We start from the raw sequence: 25,752 nt of genomic DNA, 5'->3' as shown, positions 1-25,752 counted from the left end.
CCAAATAAGAGATGGTACACTACATAGCCAAAGTTTTTTAACACTTGTTAATGAGCTTGTTAGATGGTTCAGAGAGTAAAGGCGTCCTCCTCGTATATATGCAATTATTATTATTATTATTTTTATCTCAGAGGCATGCGGTCATGATAAAACACTAAACCCAGTGTCTGGAGCTGTGCGTCATAGCGCGTTGAGTTAATCCTACTAATCAAACAGGAATTGAAAAGTGCATCCGGGAAGAAATCGAGTCACCGTCGCTCCTCCACCGCCCTCCTCTGCAGGGATAAGCCGATTGTACCGCTCACAAAGACACTGTACAGATTCTGAACACCGTTTCAAGCCACGGCTTCTACATCGAGGAGGCTTCGAGAACACTCGAGGACAAATCCTCCACAAAAACTCGGTTCCCGATCATCTGGGTGCCCTTTATTTGGGAAATAAATTCTGTTAATGTGTTCCAGCACCCTGCAGAGAATCTCTGTCAGAAACCAGCTGAACGGATCATTTCGCCGCTGAAAAGGTCAACGACTCTGAACAGAACTTAAAATATGTGAGATTTTCATTGTGTGTGTTAGTGGGAGTCAAAACAGGATAAAGAGGCTTCACGCTCAGCTGGGACGCTTCACTCTTATCTGTGCGGGTCGTCTGGTAGAGGCGTAGAGGGGCTGATTAAAATTAAATTAAGACGAGTGACCTGTGCCTAAAATCGAAATAGAAGTGTAAACATCTATTTTACTTACTTTTACCTGCTTATATACACCATGGGCTCCGTCAGAAAGCCTACTGATCTCTCCACACAGACGCATTTTACGAGAAGAGGGCATGTCTAAATTTCTCTCTCTATTTCCTCGGCTGCTCCCGTTAGGGGTCGCCGGCAGATCGTGATCCGCATTATTGATTTGGCACAGTTTTTACGCCGGATGCCCTTCCTGACACGACCCTCCTTATTTATCCGAGCTTACAATGCACTGGTTTGTGCATCTAGCGGCTGGGTACATATAGGACAATTCAGTGTCTCCAATTAGCCTGGCTGCATGTTTTTGGACTGTGGGAGGAAACAAGAGCACCCGGAGGAAACCCACTCGGACACGGGGAGAACATGCATACTCCGTACAGAAATGACCCGGACCGCTCCACCTGGGGATCGAACCCAGGACCTTCTTGCTGTGAGGCGACAGTGCTACCCACTGAGCCACCGTGCTGCCTAAGCAAAAACTGCGCCGACGTAATCGCCATATCAGTAATCGCCATATAAGTAGAGTGTCTAAATAATCTGCCTTATGAGTTCGATGCCTTATTAGAATCCTCTCTACTGAGGCAGCTGATCAGGTAGGAATCAGGCAGCAAGGCAGCTCACTAGGTTTTCAGACCGACCCGATATATAGGGAAAAAGTATTGGGACACCCCTTAATTCCTGTGTTTCATCCACAACAGTTGCTAACAGGTTTAATATATCACTTATATTAAGGAAATGATAAGCTTCCAAATTTGCAACAGTTTAGGGAAGGTCCTTTCCTGTTTTAACGCAAAGCAAGCTCTATAAAGACATGAAGAAAAGCTCGAGTCCTGACCTCAGCCCTACTGAACAGCTTTAAAATGAACCAGAACATCAACAGAGGCTTTCTTGACCAGGCAGGCGTCTGACTGCACCACGCTTCACCAATGACACTCACCCTGGTGATGAGTTCCCCCACCATGCCGGTCCAGGTCCCGTTTGCTCCCGGAACGCCGTACAGGCCGTCGGCCACCAGCTTAAGGCGGTAGTTGAACTTCAGGATGTCGGCTAGCTCTTTCAGCATGTCCACACAGAAGCCTTCGTAGCGCTCGTTCCCCTCCAGCTCCTGGTAGTTTGGCTTCAGCATCACATACGGATTCTCCTGTACATACAGCATGGGGAGTTAGGTATTCAACACGCCCGACTGGAACACACTCAGACAGATGGTCATTGTTTGGCTGTTATCTATATATCTATGGTTAATATAATAAATATAACTATAACTCTTTACATATATTGTAATAAGTCTATATACATAGTAATATATACATAACAATAATAATAATAATAATAAGCATAAGAATAGGGATAGTTAAGTATGTACAATAGTAATAATGATAATAATATTATGTAAAATAATACTATACATAGGGTCTTAATGGGTATATAATTATGCAGATGTGTGTGAGGTAGATTATTTTAAGTAAACTTCAGATGCAAATGATTATAAATGATAATAAATAATAGGTCCAACGTGTAGTCCAGGGTATTAATGGTGTTAATGGTGTAGTGTGGCGTTCAGCAAAGTAATTGAAGTGGAGAACAAACTGTTCCTGAGCCGACTGTTCTATTTCAAATCAAAACGTTATTAGATTACTATTCATTGTTAGAACAATGTCCCACTGTTAACCAGTGCTGGTACAAAACAGGTTAAAATTTGAACATATTCGTGTTAAAAAGGAACAATCGTCTTTGCTTGTTGCTGCTGTTAATGTCTATATTTGACACACATCAGTTCCGCAGTGTAAAATTTTAATAATAGATTTTTATTACATAAAACTGCTAGTTGCACAGGTGAAGCTCCTTTCAGGTCTTGTCAGGCACAAATGTGAGTAAAATGCGAGTAAAATACTGGGAGTGAACATTCCCAGTTCGAAACCTGTTTATTTTTTATACAAATGCACAGAACGGATCAAAATTAGGCGCACCAACTAATACGGAACACGTTCTACGCGAACACGTTAGTTGAAAAGGGCTATGTGATACTCTGGTAGGTGAAAAGACACGGTTGGGAACTGCACGTGCGTCAGAGGAGGTGTGTGATAGTTCTTGGCTTTTCTTCGTCAGGGCAGGGGACTCCAGCATGCATACATGGGGTTGTACTTTATAAGGTCATAAGTATGTGGACGCGGTTTCGATTTCGGTGTTTTAGGTGGACAGTGTAGTGTCACTCATATTCCAGCTCCGTTAAACTCCTGAAGACCTGATTGATTATCCAGACCATTTTATTTCAGCATAAGGCGACAGTTTAGGGTTCGTTCTCCACCTTGACAACAGACCACTGTTCCATGTACTTTTCAATAGGAGCGATTAAATGGGCTCAGAGAAGCCACTAGTAGTGTGTATTGTGTTTATTAGTAAGGAATTAGGAGGCTACGCGACATCACACAATATTAGTAGCGCCAGTTAACCTGACTGCACGTCTTTGGACTGTGAGAGGAAACCAGAGCTCCCGGACAAGGGGAGAACATGCAAACCTCACACAGAAAGGACCCGAACCGTTCCACTTAGGAACTGAACCCAGGACCTTCTTGCTGTGAGGCGACAGTGCTACCCACCGAACCACTGTGCCGCCCTCACAGTAATGAGTAATGAATCTAACTTGCAGTGTTTGTAGTTTTGACCAACCATCAATAAACCTTTGAAAGAGGGCAAATTTGCATGTTCTCCTTGTGGGTTTCCTCCGGGAGCTCCGGTTTCCTCCCACAGTACAAAGACGTGCAAGTGAGGTGAACTGGAGATACAAAATTGTCCATGACTGTGTTCTGTGAATCTTGTGTAACCAGTAACTACCTGTTCTGTCATGAATGGAACCAAAGTGTGTAAAACATGATGTTAAAATCCTAATAAATAAATAAATAAATAAATGACTTTTGACTTCAACTTTTTTACAGATTCAGTTCTCCTACACATCTTTATTTTACTCTCTTTTTTTTTTAGCAGGTTCCCAGAAGTCAGACTCACGACCGGCTGTGTTTTGATAAGATCAGCCCTCGGGCTGCAGTATATGGAAGAGTAGTTTCATCCCCTCATAGTGATAGGGCACGGTAAACACCGGGAAAAATCTCAGCCAAATAACAGCCCGGGATTACATCTGGAATTGCTCAGCATGGCTTGAGAAAATACCGCGCTATTTTCCTCCCACACATATTTACCTCAGAAGCAAGGTCAGCGCTCTGCGGCACAGACAGAACCAACCCTTATTTAGATCAGCGATGGCTCCTGAGCGCGGACTAAGCCTCGTTTTATTAAAGACGCAGCGCGATGGAGGACTCACCAGGATGGTCGTGATGACGAGCGTGGTGTTGTACAGCGTGTCCGTCACGTTCGGCGAGGGAGGCTTCCTCTCCATGGACAGTCCTTGGTCCGAATGCCACTGGCCGATCTTCAGGCACCCAGGGGGACGGAAAGAAAGGGTTACGATTGTATACGAGCAATCAGCATCGCTAATCAACACATTATTTACATCCTTATTCACTAAGACTAAAGACAGAAAGCTTCATTACTAAGGCAGACGTCTTTTTACACGCAAGAACAAACTTCAGCCAGCACACACGGTGCTGTTAAATCATCCGATATATTTTTTATTTTCTTCTGTAATTACAAAGTGGCATGGCTCACTGGACCGCTCACTTCATGTCTCGCAGTGACGGCACTGCTCGATTTATCTTCTCCCACGGATCAATTACAAGTGTCCAAGCCAAACAGAAATGACATACAACTGGAGGCCAAGAGTATGATTTATACCTTCAAAAATAAACAAAATAAAAAGATCGATAGATAACTGGAGAAAAGCCTCATAAACCATCATGTTTGCTTTTATTTCATTGGGAAATATTTTAGTATGAATATAACATCATTTATAGTTTATAAATGTATAATATTTTACCATCGTGTTCTGTTCAGGGTCCCTGAAGCCTTTTTCAACCAGCTTTGATACTTCATGACTTAAATACACAATATTTTTCACTGATCAGCTTCACTTCCCATATAGAAGCACTTTGTAGTTCTACAATTACTGACTGTAGTACATCTGTTTCTCTGCATGCTTTGTTAGCCCCCTTACATGCTGTTCTACAATGGTCAGGACCACCACAGAGCAGGTATTATTTGGATGGTGGTGGTGTGTTAGTGTGTGTTGTGCTGGTATGAGTGGATCAGACACAGCAGCGCTGCTGGAGTTTTTAAACACCTCAATGTCAATGCTGGACTGAGAACAGTCCACCAACCAAAAATATCCAACCAACAGTGCCCCGTGGGCAGCGTCCTGTGACCACTGATGAAGGTCTAGAAGATGACCGACTCAAACAGCAGCAATAGATGAGCGATCGTCTCTGACTTTACATCTACAAGATGGACCAACTAGGTAGAAGTGTCTAATAGAGTGGACAGTGAGTGGACACGGTATTTCAAAACTCCAGCAGCGCTGCTGTGTCTGATCCACTCATACCAGCACAACACACACTAACACACCACCACCATGTCAGTGTCACTGCAGTGCTGGGAATGATCCACCACCTATATAATACCTGCTCTGTGGTGGTCCTGTGGGGGTCCTGACCATTAAAGAACAGCATGAAAGGGGGCTAACAAAGTATGTAGAGAAACAGATGGACTACAGTCAGTAATTGTAGAACTACAAAGTGCTTCTATATGTTCAATATGGTAAGTGGAGCTGATAAAAGAAACAAGGAGGTAGTTTTAATGTTATGGCTGATCAGTGTATATTGATATTGACTTTCAAACTCCTTACACATCTCTCTCTCTCTCTCTCTCTCTCTGGTTAATTTCAAAGTAAACTCTAAGTAGTTTTATTCTAAAATGTGACGTAGGAAAACCTCACCAACACTCATGAATCCAGCAAACGTTGATGAGCAGGATGAGCTGCGTAAATGAAGATAAACTGCAGGAAAGTTATTCACAGCTCTTTAAAAACAATCCTCATCCTCCTCTCTAAGCCCTGATGTATATTTGCGGGGGGAGAGAGAGAGACAGCTTTACATTTAAACCAGGCCTCAAACGTCCAGCGTTCAAAAGAGACCAGCAACACGCGCAATTTATTCTCCAGCCGTCAGCCACCTTTTTCTTATGAGCCGTCTGGGAGCAGCAAACATAAAAAGAAAAACCAAGATGTACAAGCCTTGTCATGACGCCGCGGGAGAGCCGCAGCAGCCAATTAATCTCTCCGTTTCCACACAGTTGAAAAAACAGCAGCGGATGAATTAGCATTGTGCTGTGAGCGGAGTAAACTATTAACAGCTAAACTTTTACTTCTTTAGTTATTCAGTCAATTATATTCTCTGCTCATAATTCTATATTAGTCAGTAAAACCATCAAAACCATCCTAAAGCATCCAGCTATAGACAAAAGTCCAATCAGCCATCCAGCTATAGACAAAAGTTCAACCAGCCATCCAGCTATAGACAAAAGTCCAACCAGCCATCCAACCAGCCATCCAGCTATAGACAAAAGTCCAACCAGCCATCCAGCTATAGACAAAAGTCCAACCAGCCATCCAGCTATAGACAAAAGTCCAACCAGTCATCCAGCTATAGACAAAAGTTCAACCAGCCATCCAGCTATAGACAAAAGTCCAACCAGCCATCCAGCTATAGACAAAAGTCCAACCAGCCATCCAGCTATAGACTAAAGTCCAACCAGCCATCCAACCAGCCATCCAACCAGCCATCCAGCTATAGACAAAAGTCCAACCAGCCATCCAGCTATCCAGCTATAGACAAAAGTTCAACCAGCCATCCAGCTATAGACAAAAGTCCAACCAGCCATCCAGCTATAGACTTAAGTCCAACCAGCCATCCAACCAGCCATCCAGCTATAGACAAAAGTCCAACCAGCCATCCAGCTATAGACAAAAGTCCAACCAGCCATCCATCCATCCAGCTATAGACAAAAGTTCAACCAGCCATCCAGCTATAGACAAAAGTTCAACCAGCCATCCAACTATAGACAAAAGTCCAACCAGTCATCCATCCATCCAGCTATAGACAAAAGTTCATCCAGCCATCCAGCTATAGACAAAAGTTCAACCAGCCATCCAGCTATAGACAAAAGTCCAACCAGCCATCCATCCATCCAGCTATAGACAAAAGTCCAACCAGCCATCCAGCTATAGACAAAAGTTCAACCAGCCATCCAGCTATAGACAAAAGTTCAACCAGCCATCCAGCTATAGACAAAAGTCTAACCAGCCATCCAACCAGCCATCCAGCTATAGACAAAAGTCCAACCAGCCATCCAGCTATAGACAAAAGTCCAACCAGCCATCCATCCATCCAGCTATAGACAAAAGTTCAACCAGCCATCCAGCTATAGACAAAAGTTCATCCAGCCATCCAGTTATAGACAAAAGTCCAACCAGCCATCCATCCATCCAGCTATAGACAAAAGTTCAACCAACCATCCAGCTATAGACAAAAGTTCAACCAGCCATCCAGCTATAGACAAAAGTTCAACCAGCCATCCATTCATCCAGCTATAGACAAAAGTTCAACCAGCCATCCAGTTTAGGCTGTAATGTGCATTTACAAGGTAGAACAGGGTTTTTTCAAACTGTTTGTCCATGATTTTTACCAGGCAACACAAACAAAGCATCAAATCAAAACACAAAACGAAAGATGCTTAATAGAAATAGTGGCAATCTGGTTCCACTGTGCTTTACAAGATGTACATAAAGTCTCCACCAGGAGGCGTTCGTGTACATGTCCACTTCGTATTTATGTGCTTGTTAACATTAGTTTATTTCTTTCATTTTTTTGGCTTGCAATCCACCCAAGGGTCATGACCCAGGGTTTGAAAAACTCTGAGCTTTAGGTCATTGACTACATTTAGGAACAGGTATTAAGCTTCCAGCCCAAGACCTACAATTAAACCTTACACACACACACACACACACACACACACACACACACACCAACTTTCCATATTTTTGCTAAAACTCGTCCCCATCTCTGTGATGTTAACGGTACTTCAGCCCACCTTTGATCCAGAAATAAATTCATTAGTCACTGCTGAGGACACATGGGTCTGTTTTCTGACTGAAGTGTTGTGCAAAATACCCAGCTAACGCACATGGAATGCCTTTATTTGCCATATATGCACATACACGTGTACACCAGGGGTCAGAGAGCAGGGGCAGGGACGTCTCTGGATTCAAAATGCCCGTACTGTCTTATACACACACACACTGATGTAGAGTACAATGAATATTTTTCTTTGCATATGTCAGCTTATTTGAAAGCAGGGGTTAGAAGGTTAAGGGCCTTGCTCAAGGGCCCAACAGTGCCTGTATGGCAGAGCTGGAATTGTAACCCACAACCTTCTAATTGGTAACTAACAGCTCTACCCACTAGGCTACCACTGTCCTATAAATACACATATATAGACTAGCCAATACAGCTAATTTACTATTGTCATAAATATCTAGACACTTAAACACTTAGAAAGGAAATAAAACAACATTTTAAAAGGTCCAAGCCACTGGAAGCCCAGGCTTGGTGTGTTTTATTGAAGGTAGTGATGGTGACACTCACGTCCAGTATCCTAAGTTTAGTCTCTGTTTGATGATTGTGTGAAATTTGGCATGTTTTCTCTGTGTTTGTAAGAGTTTCCGCCAGCATATGAGACCCTGCAATAAACTGCCACCTCACTGTGTAAAAAAAACCCCACAGACCACAGAAATGACAGAGAGCAAGAGAATCAATATAAATACAGAATCCATCCTCTGATCATTATAATGACCTACAATTAATAAAGAACCAGGAATTATTTCATACATTTTTTACACACAATCAATATAATGAGGCAGCTGCTCTGTTTGCACATTTTCTGGATGACAACAGACCAGCCGAACAGACGTTGATGCTTATGGTACGAGGCTGTAAACATGGTAAAATCAATATTCACAGCCGCTTCGATTTCAATCAAACAGAGCCGGTACGGTAAAGTTACAAAGCCTGTTAAAAGCATAAACCTGCATAAATCTGCAACATAAACAGTTAGGTCCAAAACTTTGGGCACCAATGTTAAATCACGGCTGGTGGAAGAGCATTTTCTTACAAAGCTCCACAACTTTGGAATAATCTCCCTGCCTCTGTCCGGGACTCGGACACGTCTCCATGTTCAAGTCTAGATTGAAAACACATTTATTTACTCAGGCTTTTGATTAGTCTTTTCAATATATAGACAAAGGCGCAGAGCTTGTGGGTTCATGATCTAGTTACAGCTTTCAGTTCAATTTAATTTAGTGTTTGTATGATTTGTGTAAATCCTGTTTATTTAAAGTATCCTCCAAAGAGGACGGGGGTCCCTGCTGAGTCTGGTTCCTCTCAAGGTTCCTTCCTGTAATTTTAATGGAGTTTTTCCTGCCACTGTTGCCCTCGGCTTGCTCAACAGGGATTTTTGGTCTGTTGGTCCTGGACTCTGTAAAGTTGCTTTGAGACAATGTCCATTGTAAAAAGTGCTATATAAATACATTTGACTTGACTTGACTTAAATAATATAATATATTAATAATTTAAACTGTATGAAACAAAGGTTTACAAAGAGCAATTTTGACATACTGCCTAATAGTCTGATAATAACGTAACTAATAGCTCAATCGGAATAGAACACGTCCATTTATTTACCCCTTTATTAATTTCTATCTAATTGAATGAGGTGGGTAACTCTTTAAATACACCATTAAATAGACGAATAATAACCATGTAAACACTTGGTATCTCATTACATTCATGATCCAAAAGTACGCTCAGCCTTCTGTGCTAAGAAATCATCAGATGCTCCGTCGTTATTCAGTCAGATTATCATTCAGAATTAAAGCGCCTCAGTAAAAGCATTTTAAGGGATCTACAGTAAGAATTTAGACATGCCCTCCTCTCGGGAGCGATGTAGAGAGATCACCAGGTTTTTACACAGACCCAATGAATCCTGCTAGTGTAAATAAAGCAAATGTGTTTTATTTATTTATTAGGATTTTAACGTCATGTTTTACACACTTTGTTTACATTCATGACAGGACAGGTAGTTAGTCAAGATTCATCAGTTCACAACTGGAATCTCTGATTCACTTCACTTGCACGTCTTTGGACTGTGAGGGAGAACATGCAAACTCCACACAGAAAGGACCCGGACCGCCCCACCTGGGGATCAAACCCAAGACCTTCTTGCTGTGAGGTGACAGTGCTACCCATGTGCCACCCCAAATGTGTTTTGAATGCATGTATTAAAGAATTATCTCCTCAGCCATGTTGCTCTCCTGCCTGTAAATCATGCTAAAATTTAATTAAAGCACCTAGGAGCTGCAAAAAAGGCAGTTTGGTGGCTGGATTGGGGGTCAAGAATTCAAAAGGAAGACATAAGGCGTCGTACTAAAGCTTTAAACCGAGTAATTAATGCTCCGTGGGTTGTGGATTAGGAACAAAGAACAAAAGAGTCCATTTGATTTGTCTGAGGTTTCCTCTCGCGCCCTTCAGTGGGAGGTACGTCAACATAATTAAAATTTCATCCAGGGGTCCAAGATCCTAATTTTTAATAAGCACAATGAAAGTATACACACTGAAAGCACAACCGGTCTTTAAAATCTGTAGCTTAAAGCCTTCAGCTTCAATTCCACTTCAGAGTGAAAAGATCAGCAATGTCAGGGCGACTGGAGTTGCTCCAAACTGGACTCAAACCATCTGACCATTTCTTTATTGACTTTATGGACTTTATTTTTATTAACTGGTTTATCCTGGTCAGGGTTACGTTTTCCATAGAAATGCATGGAGTTGTAGCCTAGTTGTTAAGGTACTGGACTAGTAATCAAAAGGTCGCTGGTTCAAGCCCCACCACTGCCAGGTTGCCACTGTTGGGCCCTCGTGCAACCCTCAACTGCTTAGACCGTATTCTGTCACAGTACTGTAAGTCGCTTTGGATAAAAGCGTCTGCTAAATGCCGACTGGAATCGACTAGGGATTTGGGGATTTTGCCAAGGAATCTTGGGATTTTTAATTTGCACTTGAGCAATTAAAATCTGCCTGCAATTTTATGGTCTACAGTCATAAAAAAGGAATGATAAAGTGTAATACTACTAAATAATAATAACCTTTGGTTGTCGCTGGCTATTTCTACACCGACCAGACATAACTTTATGAGCACTGACAGGTGAAGTGAATAACACTGATCATCTCTTCATCACGGCACCTGTTAGTGGGGGGGATATATTACTCAGCAAGTGAACAATTCATCCTCAGAGTTGATGTTAGAAGCAGGAAAAATGGGCGTGAGGATCTGAGCGAGTTTGACGAGGGCCAAATTGTGATGGCTTGACGACTGTGTCAGAGCATCTCCAAAACTGCAGCTCTTGTGGGGTGTTCCCGGTCTGCAGTGGTCAGTATCTATCAAAAGTGGTCCAACGAAGCAACAGGATCATGGGCGGCCAAGGCTTATTGATGCACGTGCGGTCCGATCCAACAGACGAGCTGCTGTAGCTCAAATTGCTGAAGAAGTTATTGCTGGTTCTGATAGTAAGGTGTCAGAATGCACAGAGCATCACAGTTACAGGGCTGTTTTGGCAGCAAAAGGGGGACCAACACAATATTAGGAAGGTGGTCATAATGTCTGATCGGTGTACATTTAATTGGATGTGAAAACATAACCGGACTTTCAGAGTCGGATATTGATGGTGAACACTCCATGGGTTTAAAAGACATTAATATATATATATATACAGTGTATCACAAAAGTGAGTACACCCCTCACATTTCTGCAAATATTTCATTATATCTTTTCATGGGACAACACTGTAGACATGAAACTTGGATATAACTTAGAGTAGTCAGTGTACAACTTGTATAGCAGTGTAGATTTACTGTCTTCTGAAAATAACTCAACACACAGCCATTAATGTCTAAATAGCTGGCAACATAAGTGAGTACACCCCACAGTGAACATGTCCAAATTGTGCCCAAATGTGTCGTTGTCCCTCCCTGGTGTCATGTGTCAAGGTCCCAGGTGTAAATGGGGAGCAGGGCTGTTAAATTTGGTGTTTTGGGTACAATTCTCTCATACTGGCCACTGGATATTCAACATGGCACCTCATGGCAAAGAACTCTCTGAGGATGTGAGAAATAGAATTGTTGCTCTTATGGCCTGGGCTATAAGAAGATTGCTAACACCCTGAAACTGAGCTACAGCATGGTGGCCAAGGTCATACAGCGGTTTTCCAGGACAGGTTCCACTCGGAACAGGCTTCGCCAGGGTCGACCAAAGAAGTTGAGTCCACGTGTTCGGCGTCATATCCAGAGGTTGGCTTTAAAAAATAGACACATGAGTGCTGCCAGCATTGCTGCAGAGGTTGAAGACGTGGGAGGTCAGCCTGTCAGTGCTCAGACCATATGCCGCACACTGCATCAACTCGGTCTGCATGGTCGTCATCCCAGAAGGAAGCTGACGCACAAGAAAGCCCGCAAACAGTTTGCTGAAGACAAGCAGTCCAAGAACATGGATTACTGGAATGCCCTGTGGTCTGACGAGACCAAGATAAACTTGTTTGGCTCAGATGGTGTCCAGCATGTGTGGCGGCGCCCTGGTGAGAAGTACCAAGACAACTGTATCTTGCCTACAGTCAAGCATGGTGGTGGTAGCATCATGGTCTTGGGCTGCATGAGTGTTGCTGGCACTGGGGAGCTGCAGTTCATTGAGGGAAACATGAATTCCAACATGTACTGTGACATTCTGAAACAGAGCATGATCCCCTCCCTTCGAAAACTGGGCCTCATGGCAGTTTTCCAACAGGATAACGACCCCAAACACAACCTCCAAGATGACAACTGCCTTGCTGAGGAAGCTGAAGGTAAAAGTGATGGACTAAACCCAATTGAGCACCTGTGGCGCATCCTCAAGTGGAAGGTGGAGGAGTTCAAGGTGTCTAACATCCACCAGCTCCGTGATGTCATCATGGAGGAGTGGAAGAGGATTCCAGTAGCAACCTGTGCAGCTCTGGTGAATTCCATGCCCAGGAGGGTTAAGGCAGTGCTGGATAATAATGGTGGTCACACAAAATATTGACACTTTGGGCACAATTTGGACATGTTCACTGTGGGGTGTACTCACTTATGTTGCCAGCCATTTAGACATTAATGGCTGTGTGTTGAGTTATTTTCAGAAGACAGTAAATCTACACTGCTATACAAGTTGTACACTGACTACTCTAAGTTATATCCAAGTTTTATTTCTATAGTGTTGTCCCATGAAAAGATATAATAAAATATTTGCAGAAATGTGAGGGGTGTACTCACTTTTGTGATACACTGTATATATATATATATACAGTATATATATATATATATATATATATATATATATTTTTTTTTTTAACACTGCAATTTGTAAATATTAATACTGATAATGATCCTGCTTTTTCCTTGTCAGTAACTCAGAATAATTGTGAAAATACGTTACTCAGTTACTTTTTAGATTTTTAGTACAATCGTGGGATCAGCTGATCAGCCTGGATTTGTTTAGAGAAAGTTCTGAAAGACAGAAAGGATTAAAGAAGTGTACGGGTCTCTCATCGCCTCCCCTCCTGCCTCCCTCTCACTCTTTCCCATCATCAGTCTCAGACCAGCATTTGTATTCTGTGTTCCAGTGAAACCACTGAGCTGATGCGGCTCTTCGGCTTTAAGATCCTTAAGTCGTAGTGACAGGAAGGACATGTGAACACACGACTCATTGTAATGTGGCCTGGCTGAGGAGATGCATAAGGCGTCTTAATCCAGGGTCAGATGGGGTACAAATAAGCAAACACGGGGCCACAGACTCATTAGTGATAAAAGAAATAAAAATTTAACAGAGCTGCATGATTACCAACAATTACACTTTCTTTTTTTTTGAGTAACTAATGATCTATCATCAATAGTCGTGTAAACTAAGATTTTGCTGATTTCACTCACCAGTTTAGAACCCTAACGGGAAGATTATTACGCTTCTTTCCCAGCGCGCCTGAACTCTTCTGCGTTCGCCGTCTAGTTTTTGGTACTTTGGAGCCGCCACGTTCATCCACAAACTCGGAAACGTTAATGTAGGTGTAACGTTAATGTTTGAGTCGGGGGAAGGAAGACGGGAAGCATTTAAGATTTGTTTTATGCGATAGCGACACCCAGAGTTCAAAAAACCTGCTTAATAGCGGCACAACTTTATTTCTAAAATACCTCACAAGCCGTTTCGAAAACAGTAAATGACCTGCGGACCGTAGTCTGGGCATCCCTGAGCTAATCCATTTTACATCTGATGTATTTTTTATCTCCTAGAGCCTGCAGGCATGTACAAAAAACCCAACAATTTACAAAAACAAAAAGAGGAAAGGAGGCAATTTGGGATGGGAAAGGGTCGCAGAATCTGTTCTGTATTCACACTCATGACCTCCAATTAGCAGGTGAAAACACAGCTGAAATTTTTATATGCTTATTAAGGACGAGCATGTCCTGGGATTTCTTTGTAACTAAACACATTTATTAAAAAAAAAAAAAAAAAGAATAAACATTCACCAAATTTAATCCTCTCACATTTTTACTGTAAAACAAATTGTGGGGAACTGCTTTTTACACAGGGCCAGTTGGTCTAGGGTAACATTTTTATTCAATAAAGCAATCAATCAAAAGAATATATTGTTTTTTGAGCTGTAAATGGACTTAAACATGCCTGAAAGACGTACAAACAGAAGCAGTGTGGTCCTATTTTATTTGGCAAACATCTACGTGTGTACAGCATGTACCACTAAACCACAAAATTAAAGACATACACCGATCATCCATAACATTAAAACCACCTCCTGGTTTCTACACTCACTGTCCATTTTATCAGCTCCACTTACCATATAGAAGCACTTTGTAGTTCTACAATTACTGACTGTAGCCCTTTCATGCTGTTCTTCAATGGTCAGGACCACCACAGAGCAGGTATTATTTGGGTGGTGGATCATTCTCAGCACTGCAGTGACACTGACATGGTGGTGGTGTGTCAGTGTGTGTTGTGCTGGTATGAGTGGATCAGACACAGCAGCACTGCTGGAGTTTTTAAATACCGTGTCCACTCACTGTCCACTCTATTAGACACTCCTACCTAGTCGGTCCACCTTGTAGATGTAAAGTCAGAGACGATCGCTCATCTATTGCTGCTGTTTGAGTCGGTCATCTTCTAGACCTTCATCAGTGGTCACAGGACGTTGCCCACGGGGCGCTGTTGGCTGGATGTTTTTGGTTGGTGGACTATTCTCAGTCCAGCAGTGACAGTGAGGTGTTTAAAAAGTGTCACTGCAGTGCTGAGAATGATCCACCACCTAAATAATACCTGCTCTGTGGTGGTCCTGTGGGGGTCCTGACCATTGAAGAACAGCATGAAAGGGCTACAGTCAGTAATTGTAGAACTACAAAGTGCTTCTATATGGTAAGTGGAGCTGATAACATGGACAGTGAGTGTAGAAACAAGGAGGTGGTTTTAATGTTATGGCTGATCAGTGTATGTGAGATTTACATCTGATTTGCCAGCCCAGGATACAAATCAAACAGAAAGTTTTTTTATGTGAAATTAATGAAGGTAAAAGTCAGCCGACACGTCACACACTCGCGTCAGCACTACTTACCTGAAATCGTGGCTTTTTTGGGAAGAAAAGTACACAGTAGCTAGAGGCTAATAGCATCTTCAGGATTATGCGCTGCACAAAAGCTCTCTTTCATTCCCACCTTAAAAGCGACGTAATAATCAACCAGCGTGTTTGTTCTCTCTCAGCCCACTCGTCTATCCTACACAAAGAATATTATTTCACTGACCTCAGCCGCTCTTCTCACTGACCCTGTCATATCAGCGTCATGTGATGCTCTGATTGTCTCTTACATCCTGTCTGGAGGTTAAAACCCGCCAAGCTTTTACTGTCATAGCCAGTGTGATAAACGTGTACTGGTCATACATTTCTACTGCGCTTTACTCTTCTTTTTATAGGCTGACTGACTATTATGTCCTTTTGTGATGAGCTTAATAAACACATTGAACACACTTGCACACTTCTGGTACCTTATTTAGCATCTTTAATTGGCTGGATTGACTTTTTAAATAGACCAGTTATAATGATATTACCGCAGTTATTTCACTCATTCTATTGTTCAAACTGGCACAAAATGTACAAAACTTGGAATTAATGTTTCAGCTTTATTCTGTAATGACCCTGTAACTGATTTATTTCTATTTTATCTTCTATTTACACGTTGTTTACCATTTCAAACCCGTGTTGTTGACCAATAGCAGAGCTGTTTTGCTGTGCTGACCTCAGAAACAGAAGTATGTTGACCAATAGCAGAGCTGTTTTGCTGTGCTGACCAATAGCAGAGCTGTTTTGCTGTGCTGACCTCAGAAATAGCAGTATGCTGACCAATAGCAGAGCTGTTTTCCTCTATGCTGACCAAAAGCAGAGCTGCTTTGCTTTGCTGACCTTAGAAATAGCAGTATGCTAACCAATAGCAGAGCTGCTTTGCTTTGCTGACCTTAGAAATAGCAGTATGCTAACCAATAGCAGAGCTGCTTTGCTTTGCTGACCTTAGAAATAGCAGTATGCTCACCAATAGCAGAGCTGCTTTACTGTGTTGACGTCAAAAATAACAGTATGTTGACCAATAGCAAAGCTGTTTTCCTCTATGCTGACCAATAGCAGATCTGCTTTTCTGACCTCAAAAATAGAAGTATGGTGACCAATAACATGAGCTGTTTTGCTCTATGCTGACCAATAGCAGATCTGCTTTTCTAACCTCAAAAATAGCAGTATGCTGACCAATAGCAGAGCTGCTTTGCCATGTTGACCTCTTAGAAATCAGTGTTTAATGTTACAAAACAGCCCGACCATAAACTATTTCATAAAAATGTAGTTACACAGATACACAGTCTGTCTGACTGCTGGATTATATAGTCAAAAAGGCTTTTTATGTTGAATCGCTGCACTAATTATGGACACAGAGTGAGCTTAGCTTGCAAACAACAGGCTAAAACACATAATCCTGTCCACAGTGGTCAAAGATCTGAATCGGGCTGGCTCAAGCTATTCATGTCAAAGAAAATGCAAAAAAAATATTTAATTATCCTATAAAAATTCAGCTGATTCTAATCTCATATCTCTATTAATCACCAGCCACTGAGACAACCACAAGGGCTTATCGGGATGTATCTTATCAGTTCCTGCAGGAGGGTCAAAACCAGTCAAAACAGCCACCCGACTCAAGACAGCCGTCTTACGCTCCGTCAGATGTACAAGAAAAGTGTAAAAGTGTTACGGAGAACTTTCCTCACCTGCTTCAGTCCATCCCTGCTGTTCTGCATGATGCGCAGAGCGTAGTTGGAGCGCTGACCCCTGCTGTTGAACTCAATGTGGCCGGTTAGACCTTCCAATTCTACCTATCCAGGAAAGAGGAACAGATTATGTGATCACTGTAGTGGTGGATTATTAATAGGGCTTAATTACAGTCATTAAATTACACTCATAAATGATAGAATGATAGAATAAATGAAAGCTACAATATACAGCACAGCTATCTTAATAGTTAAACGTAAACCTAGAACATTCCGCAACAGTGCGAGGCTTCATGTTCAGTCTCAAATATGCAAATTCTCGTCCATGTTTTGGCCCCCGTCATGAGCAATAATTAAAAGGTCTGCATCTCTTACCATCCTCAGGTAGTTCATCAGGCTGGTGCCATGCTCCCAGATCTTGGAGGACTTGCAGGAGAGCTGAGTGGCGCCCACGTTTTGGCTGCGGTTCAGCTCCTGGACCGCCGCCACCACCGTGTGTACAGCGTCGAACAGCAGCGCCGAGGAAAGCTGGGATTCAGAAAGACATGCAGCAGAGAGACAGTGTTTAACATGAATCTGGATGCAACAGAGCTACTATCACATTATCAATGCTTGAATGAGTATTCAAGACAACAGTCAATTATCAGATCTCAGTACCACATACGCTATATGGATATAGCCAAAAGTATCCGGACACCTTACTATGAGCTTGCTGGACCACCTATTCCAAACTCATAAGCATCAGAATGGTGGCACCATCATCCTCTTCTTTAAAGGAAGGACTGCCTTTACTCTATTTGAGTGTTGAGCCAAAAGATCAGCCAAAAGATCAATTAGAGCCACTTGAACTTAAATCCTAACATAACTGCACATCAACAACAACGCTGTAGCAAGAATGTGGCATGAAAGTACCGGGGTGCCGGCAAAAGGGGCGTGGTCGCAGTTCTCCTGCCACGAACGGTTAAGGCTGAGAAGGAAATCCTCGTAGAACGGGTGAGATCTGTTGAAGACCGAGAACCCGATGACGTTCACCCGCTGGTCCACGACATCATCCAGCTGCAGTAGAGAGAATTCCTGTGGAAAGAGATCAAGTGTGGGTTCAGGTAAAACCTTTCATACGTCAGATAAGATCGTATTAAAGGGGGCACGGTGGCTCGGTGGCTCGCACTGTTGCCTTACAGCAAGAAGGTCCTGGGTTTAATTCCCGGAATAAAACAGTGAGGCGGAGGACGAGATGGTGAGAAGTTCACGCCGGATCTTCTCTGCATGAAGACGTCGCGTCTTTGCTTTGTTTAAAAGTGACACAGCTTCAGTGAGTAACCCCGCCACGTTCATCTCAGCGTTTGTGTTAAACAAAGGCGCATCTGTCATGCCGACGATTTACGATCGGAGCAAATTTTCACGGATTTTACAGCGAGCTGCTGAATCACGCTGATTCTAAACTGTTAACTGTGTTTATTCCACAGAAATATGACAAGCATTCTGTTCTACCTGTGAAAAGGTTAAGCTGTTTGATCTGCTTCTAGGAAATACGAGTATATTATTGTCTTTAGAGCAAAATAAAAATATCAGAAAAAAAAGTGTCCTTCTGCATTGCCATGTTGGCCATCAGAGGGGGCATGGAGGTGCAGATGATTGATATGTCAGTTTCTCTTGATTGACAATCACCTGAGTCTCGTGAGTGTTAATTCGCTCCAGGTGGAAGTTCCTCTATATATCACGGTTTCTTGGCTCCTCTGTCTTTACTTTGAGACCCTGTGGTGCCGGGCCACTCGGTCCCACTCTGGTTTTCTGCTAATGTGCGATTCCAGCATGATATATGTTTTTTTGTTTTTGCTTTTAATTTATGCATTTTCTCAGTTCGTCTTTGTGTCCGAGGTCAAGTCCAAGGAGGGTACTTTTGCCTGCCTCACGCTCCCTCCTACAGTCCACCAACCCCCTCTTATTTGTGAAATATACCCCATACTTTATGTGAATTCGCGTGTGAAACCTGTATTTGTGCGCGGAGAGCCACGCCCTGATCTCAGTGCTTCTCCACTTTCTGTACAGGCGACTTGGGCTGCTAACCCCATTCAGTAGTCTTTTTCCTACCCGGCAGACTTTAATGGCCAATTTTGTCTAATGCAGGCACTGCCAATTATGCCCGCTAGGGGGCACGGAGAGCTGGAATTCTGATGCCACCTGGGCGCCCAGCATTATATATCTTCCTGGAGCAGCGTTTTGGGTCTCACGATGGAGGCACCCTGTGCGAGCAGCCTGCCCCAGAGCCGGCATGTTGTCCCTCTTCCAAAGCGGTGGTTGATGTGGTTGGGGTGCTGCTTGGGCATGCATGTTCTTCCACCCACTCACTTGGGGAAAGGGGTGCTGGAGCCTATCCCAGCTTTTCAATGGGTGCAAGGCACACAGTAACACGGACGGGGTGCCAGTTCATTGCAGGGCAGACACACACACACACACACCTATAGGGCAATTCAGCATCTCCAATTAACCTGACTGCATGTTTTTGGACTGTGGGAGGAAACCGGAGCTCCCGGTGGAAACCCACGCAGACACGGGGCGATGCATGTTCTTCCTTCTTTTTATTTTCAGCAAAAGCTTTCTATGTTCCTAGATTAATACATCTGTGCTAGTAAACTGGCCCATTTATTCGTTTAGTTCTTTATTTCAGGTAATATTTGTAATACTATAAAAAACAACTAATTTTTGGAAAATGACGTGTTTTTACTATCATTTATCTACTTGAATGCAGCTCGTATCTAGCAATTCCGATCGTACTGGCATTCAGAGGCTTTAAAGATAAAAACGACAGATTATTTATTCAGTATTAACGTTAGCTTTATTCACTGATAAACTCCAGATTCTGTGTTTGACAGTGAGGCAGCAGAACCTGAGATGTGAACTCCGCCCGGTCTCTGCGGGACGGTAGCTGAGGGAGGAAAGGTGAGGAACTGACAGGTTGGCGATGAGCCTCCTGACACAGCCTGTCACCTGGAGATCAGTCAGAGTTTTAGGAGCTACGCCAGGGTTCTGCCACACACACACACACGCACACACACACACACACACACACAAGCACTCAGGCATGTTGTGGTGCAGCCAAAGCTGGCGCAGAATAATCAGGATGCTTGAGGTATGCTGTGCTCCTTGATGTGATGGAACAGAAGGCTGTCCACAGTTCTGCATTCTCTCTCTCTCTCTCTCTCTCTCACATACACACACACACATTCACTCCTTAATACACTACTGTGTGTGGTGCAGTGGCAAACAGTGATAAATAATAATAATATAATAATAATAATTAAACACATTTCGACACAAACACGAAATGAACTTGTACACATATGACCCCATCTTGAGGCTTCATTGTACATCTTGTAAACCACAGTAGGACCAGATTGCCACCATTTTCATTAATGACGTATATTCAGTTTTGTGTTTCGCTTTGATGCATTGTTTGTGTTTCTGATTTGTCTGAAATACTTTTGCTTCTTTTAATGTGTCCAATTTGTACCCAACTGCGTTATGCTTCCTCTCCACTGGAGCTGACCCCCGCCCCAACTGAGGAGAGCGAGACTGTCACACACCCCCTCCGACACGTGTGCAGTAGCCGACTGCATCTTCTCACCTGCACGGGGTGAGTTCATATGCCGATCAGCTTTTGTGCACGGAGAGCCACACCCTGATCAGCATTATTCCTCGACTCTGTGCAGACGCCATCAACCAGCCAGCAGACGTCGTGATTCGCTCAATTATTTAGGAACCCTGGTCTGGCATATCCTACCCTATAAACAACAACCAATCGTTGTTCATGGATGGCAGAGCTGAGATTCCATCTAGCGTGTTTTACCGCTGCACCACCTGAGCGGCTATTTGCTTCATCATTTTAAAACACATTTGTTTATGCTTATAAATGTATTATTTTAATATAATTGCTATCAATACATAGTGAAAAGGCATTGTGTTTATTAAACTGGACATAAGCACTAGACGTACATTAAATAAGAGAAATGGTGGTTGAATGCTTCTCTGTAGGCAGTGAACCGAAAGTCATTTAGGATTCGGACATAATTCTGCCGTAACTGCTGAGCTAAATATCTTAACGTGCCCCTTCACTCACTGTTCACACGGGGATGTTCAGGGGTTCATATGTAGATGTTTAATGATCCTCAGAGTCGAGTTTAATACCTCTGTGGAGAACATTGTGTTATTCTTGGATTGGAGCCAGACTGAGAATTCATTACGTCTGTGGTGGAGAAGCCGATGCAAAAGCACTTTCTCACTTTCAGGATGAAGCATTCGCGTAAAGAACCTGGAGTTACAGACACTATCTCACTGCTGTATTTATCCTGAGCGTTTTCACCATAATTTGACAGAATGACTTCTTTTCCACAACATTAAAACCACCTCCTTGTTTCTACACTCACTGTCCATTTTATCAGCTCCACTTACCATATAGAAGCACTTTGTAATTCCACAATTACTGACTGTAGTCCATCTGTTTCTCTACATACCCTGTTCTTCAATGGTCAGGACCCCCACAGGACCACCACAGAGCAGGTATTATTTAGGTGTTGGATCATTCTCAGCACTGCAGTGACACTGACATGATGGTGGTGTGTTAGTGTGTGTTGTGCTGGTATGAGTGGATAAGTTTTTAAACACCTCACTGTCACTGCTGGACTGAGAATAGTCCACCAACCAAAAATATCCAGCAAACAGGGCCCCGTGGGCAGCGTCCTGTGACCACTGATGAAGGTCTAGAAGATGACCGACTCAAACAGCAGCAATAGATGAGCGATCGTCTCTGACTTCACATCTACAAGGTGCTGAAAACTGTCCTGAACTGTACTGAAAAACTCTGAACATGAAGCTAAAATAATTTAGGCCTGTCTTCTAAAAAACAGGTACAGGTGCTTGAATGTCCTCGTCAATCTCCAGCTTTAACTCCTATTGAAAATGAACAAAAGATTCTAAAATTGTGTAAAATTGCGTAAAATTGCATCGGCCGGTGGAACAATCGTACCCGGGAAAAATGACTGACAATTTCTTTAAAGAAATGAATAAAAATCAATCCACAATTCAGCCGAATGTTCAAAAACTGCTCTGAAATACAAGAAATAAAAAGTGCTGGAACGTGAGTCACACCGTCCACAGTCAAGCAAGAGTTACGTTGCCAAAAAAAGCCCATGCCGAGGTAAAACTGAATTCCTGCTCCTTTCGGCTCATCCGTTACTAAAAGCAGGACGGGAGCAGAGCTGATGAAAAAGATCATTCATTCAAACAAACCCCTGAAGTGAGGAAACAATAATGAGATAGAACTGAACGTCAAAACAAAATCCCTGTTGTGTAAATGATCCCGAGTGAATACAGCAGAAGAATGAACAGGAGGATTCCGCCGGATCAGGGACAAAATGTTAGCAGGCGACGGTAGGTCAGGCCTCCGCAGGAGTGTTATTCATGTTAGGAAGATAATAAGAGAGAAAAAATAGAGAAAAAATGATTTTAATGGTCAGAAACGATGCATAATACATGTGGAACTGACCAGTGGTGTGGTAAGTAGATCTAATCCCAGCACACACTATTGAATACACTGATCAGCCACAACATTAAAACCACCTCCTTGTTTCTACACTCACTGTCCATTTGATCTGCTCCACTTACCATATAGAAGCACTTTGTAGTTCTACAATTACTGACTGTAGTCCATCTGTTTCTCTGCATACTTTTTAAACCTGCTTTCACCCTGTTCTTCAATGGTCAGGACCCCCACAGGACCACCACAGAGCAGGTATTATTTAGGTGTTGGAACATTCTCAGCACTGCAGTGACACTGACATGGTGGTGGTGTGTTGGTGTGTGTTGTGCTGGTATGATCAGACACAGCAGCGCTGCTGGAGTTTTGAAATACCGTGTCCACTCACTGTCCACTCTATTAGACACTCCTACCTAGTTGTTTCACCTTGTAGATGTAAAGTCAGAGACGATTGCTCATCTATTGCTGATGTTTGAGTCGGTCATCTTCTAGACCTTCATCAGTGGTCACAGGACGCTGCCCACGGGGCGCTGTTGGTTGGATATTTTTGGTTGGTGGACTATTCTCAGTCCAGCAGTGACAGTGAGGTGTTTAGAAACTCCAGCAGCGCTGCTGTGTCTGATCCACTTATACCAGCACAACACACACTCCAAAATGTTGGGAAAAGCCTTGGGAATGAAGAGTGGAGGCTGTTATAGCTGCAAAAGGAGGGACGGTGGTTGGAGTAATGCATTGACCAGGCTTATGGAATAGGAATATGAAATGTTCCTCAAGCTCGTAAAGTGTCTACATACTCTTGACCATATTAGGTAGAAATAGTGTAAAAACTGACATTTAATCATTAATAATTTGATTTGTCACTTTACCAAACCCACGGTGAGACGAATTCGCGGCTAGCATGTGAGCGTAAACGCGTCCTGATTAGCCGCGACCTTCTCACCTTGCCAGGCTGGCTCAGCTTCCTGAATGAATATTGAATGCAGCCCCTGCTCGTCTCATAACTTCCTATCAGACTCATTTGTTAATGACAGATCTGCAGCGAAGCATTTCATTCGCCGCTGGGAGGGGGTGTTAGCATCGCGCCGGAGTCGCAGCGATGATGTTTAATTAATGGCCGTGATTAGCCATCAGCCTGCTGTAGCCCCACGTTAGCAGAATAACAAGAAGCGAGCGCTCGCGAATAAATGTACGATCGAGTCAAACGCTCCATCCTGTTTTATTTATTTATGTTGTGACTGAATTATTACAACATTCAGTATTTAGTAAAATCATTCTGCTGCGCCAGCCGAGCGCCAAGCTAAATATTAACCAACGCTAACAATATAGAATAAAAAAAAATCAATAATATTATAAATAAAGTAATAATAATACACTCTTGTTTCTCTTCATATTGTGAAAAAAAATACATAAATAAAAAAAAAAGTCATAGCGGAGTAGTAAAATTGTACCACTGCACCACCTGAGATCCAAGCTAAATATTAACCAAAGTAAAATATTAAATGATAAATAAAATAATACATAAATAAAATAATAAATAAAGAAAGTGAAAAATTAATTAAAAATAATAAATAAAGTGGTAGCGGGGTAGTAAAATTGTACCACTGCACCACCTGAGAGCCAAGCTAAATATTAACCAACAGTAAAATATTAAATAATAAATAAATAAAATAATAAATAAATAATATAATAAATAAATAAAAAATAATAAATATTAACCAACAATAAAATATAGAATAAAATAATAAATAAAATAAAAAATAAAAAATATAATAAATAAATAATAAATAATAAATAAAGTCAGGGGCAAGATTAAGATATTGTAAAAATATAGAATACAATTATAATTAAAATAATAAATAAATAAAAATAATAAATACATTTGTAGAGAGGTAGTGAAATTGTACCACTGTGCCACCCGAGCGCCAAGCTAAATGTTAACCAACAGTAAAATAATAAATAATAAATAAAATAATAAATAAATAAAATAATAAATAAATAAAATAACAAATAAAGAAAATAATAAATAAAGTCGTAGCGGGATAGTGAAAGCGCCAAGCTAAATATTACCAAACAGTAAATTATAGAATAAAATTACAAATAAAATAATAAATAATAAATATAAAACATCGATAAAAAGTAAAGTGGTCACAGGGTAGTGAGATTGTACCACTGCGCCATCCGAGTGCCAGGCTAATTATTAACCAACAATAAAATATAAAATAAAAAAATTATCATATAAAAAATAATAAACAAATAAAAAATAAGTCATAGCGGGGTAGTAAAAATATTATACTAATAATATAATATTCAGATATGCTGAAAATGTCCCAGCATACTAATGTAAAAAATGATAAATATATTCATCTCACTGGCTTTGTGTGATGTTAGGATCTGTCAGTGTTCCTATCAGTTATTCATATGGCAGGAATGTTGTAGAATGGTAGGACAACCCACCCTTTCTGTCCGTAGACCCCCCCCCCCCCCCCCCATATTCAATGGGGCCAACCATCACAAAGCGACGTCAAGGTAGAAACGAGAGCACTGCAAGTTTCACTGCAAGTTTTCACAGGTGAGACAGAGAGAAATATAAACACCGATTACACAGTGCAGAAAGTTTCAGTATTTCAGAACAATAGGGACACTAATGATAGACCACAGTGAGCGCTCAGCTTTTACTGAACAATGCGGCGAACAGAAAAACTCACTCAGCGCTAATGTGGGACACGGATGAGACAGATATGAGTCACGTCTGCAACAGCAGGAGAAGAAGAAGAAAAATATGGCAGGATCTTACCAGTGAGGTGAAGATGTATGTGTAGTAGACTGACAGCATCCCCAACTCAGACGCCTGAAAGAGAAAAACATGAGAAACCCATTTAACTTCAGAACTTCTGATTAAAGTCTATGAAACAGTGACCACTACTGTCCGGTCCAGGCACTGACACAATCATTGAAGGTATACTTATCTTATCTTATCTTATCTAATCTTAACCTATACTATCTTAACCTATCTTGTCTTATCTTATCCTAATTTTGTCTAATCTTATCCTATCTTATCTTATCCTATCTTATCTTATCCTATCCTTTCTTATCCTATCTTATCCTATCTTAACCT

At 42.0% G+C, this 25,752-nt stretch overlaps 1 protein-coding gene across 1 annotated transcript in view; it reads right to left on the bottom strand.

The window, feature by feature from the left end:
- The window catches only part of grik4 (glutamate receptor, ionotropic, kainate 4), a 64,200-nt gene that overhangs the window by 12,064 nt on the left and 26,384 nt on the right, over nucleotides 1-25,752 (bottom strand). Inside the window, exons 6-11 of the mRNA XM_063017142.1 lie at nucleotides 25,432-25,485; nucleotides 18,017-18,178; nucleotides 17,480-17,632; nucleotides 17,105-17,209; nucleotides 4,053-4,160; nucleotides 1,674-1,877 (exon numbers count right to left, since the gene is read on the bottom strand). Coding sequence (XP_062873212.1) covers nucleotides 1,674-1,877; nucleotides 4,053-4,160; nucleotides 17,105-17,209; nucleotides 17,480-17,632; nucleotides 18,017-18,178; nucleotides 25,432-25,485 — 786 coding nt within the window. The remainder of the gene's footprint in view (nucleotides 1-1,673; nucleotides 1,878-4,052; nucleotides 4,161-17,104; nucleotides 17,210-17,479; nucleotides 17,633-18,016; nucleotides 18,179-25,431; nucleotides 25,486-25,752) is intronic.

Source organism: Trichomycterus rosablanca, chromosome 20 (genome assembly GCF_030014385.1).
Source record: "Trichomycterus rosablanca isolate fTriRos1 chromosome 20, fTriRos1.hap1, whole genome shotgun sequence".
Lineage (NCBI taxonomy): Eukaryota > Metazoa > Chordata > Actinopteri > Siluriformes > Trichomycteridae > Trichomycterus > Trichomycterus rosablanca.
Note: the sequence above shows the minus strand (reverse complement) of the source record. Positions and strands in the feature narration are given on the sequence as shown.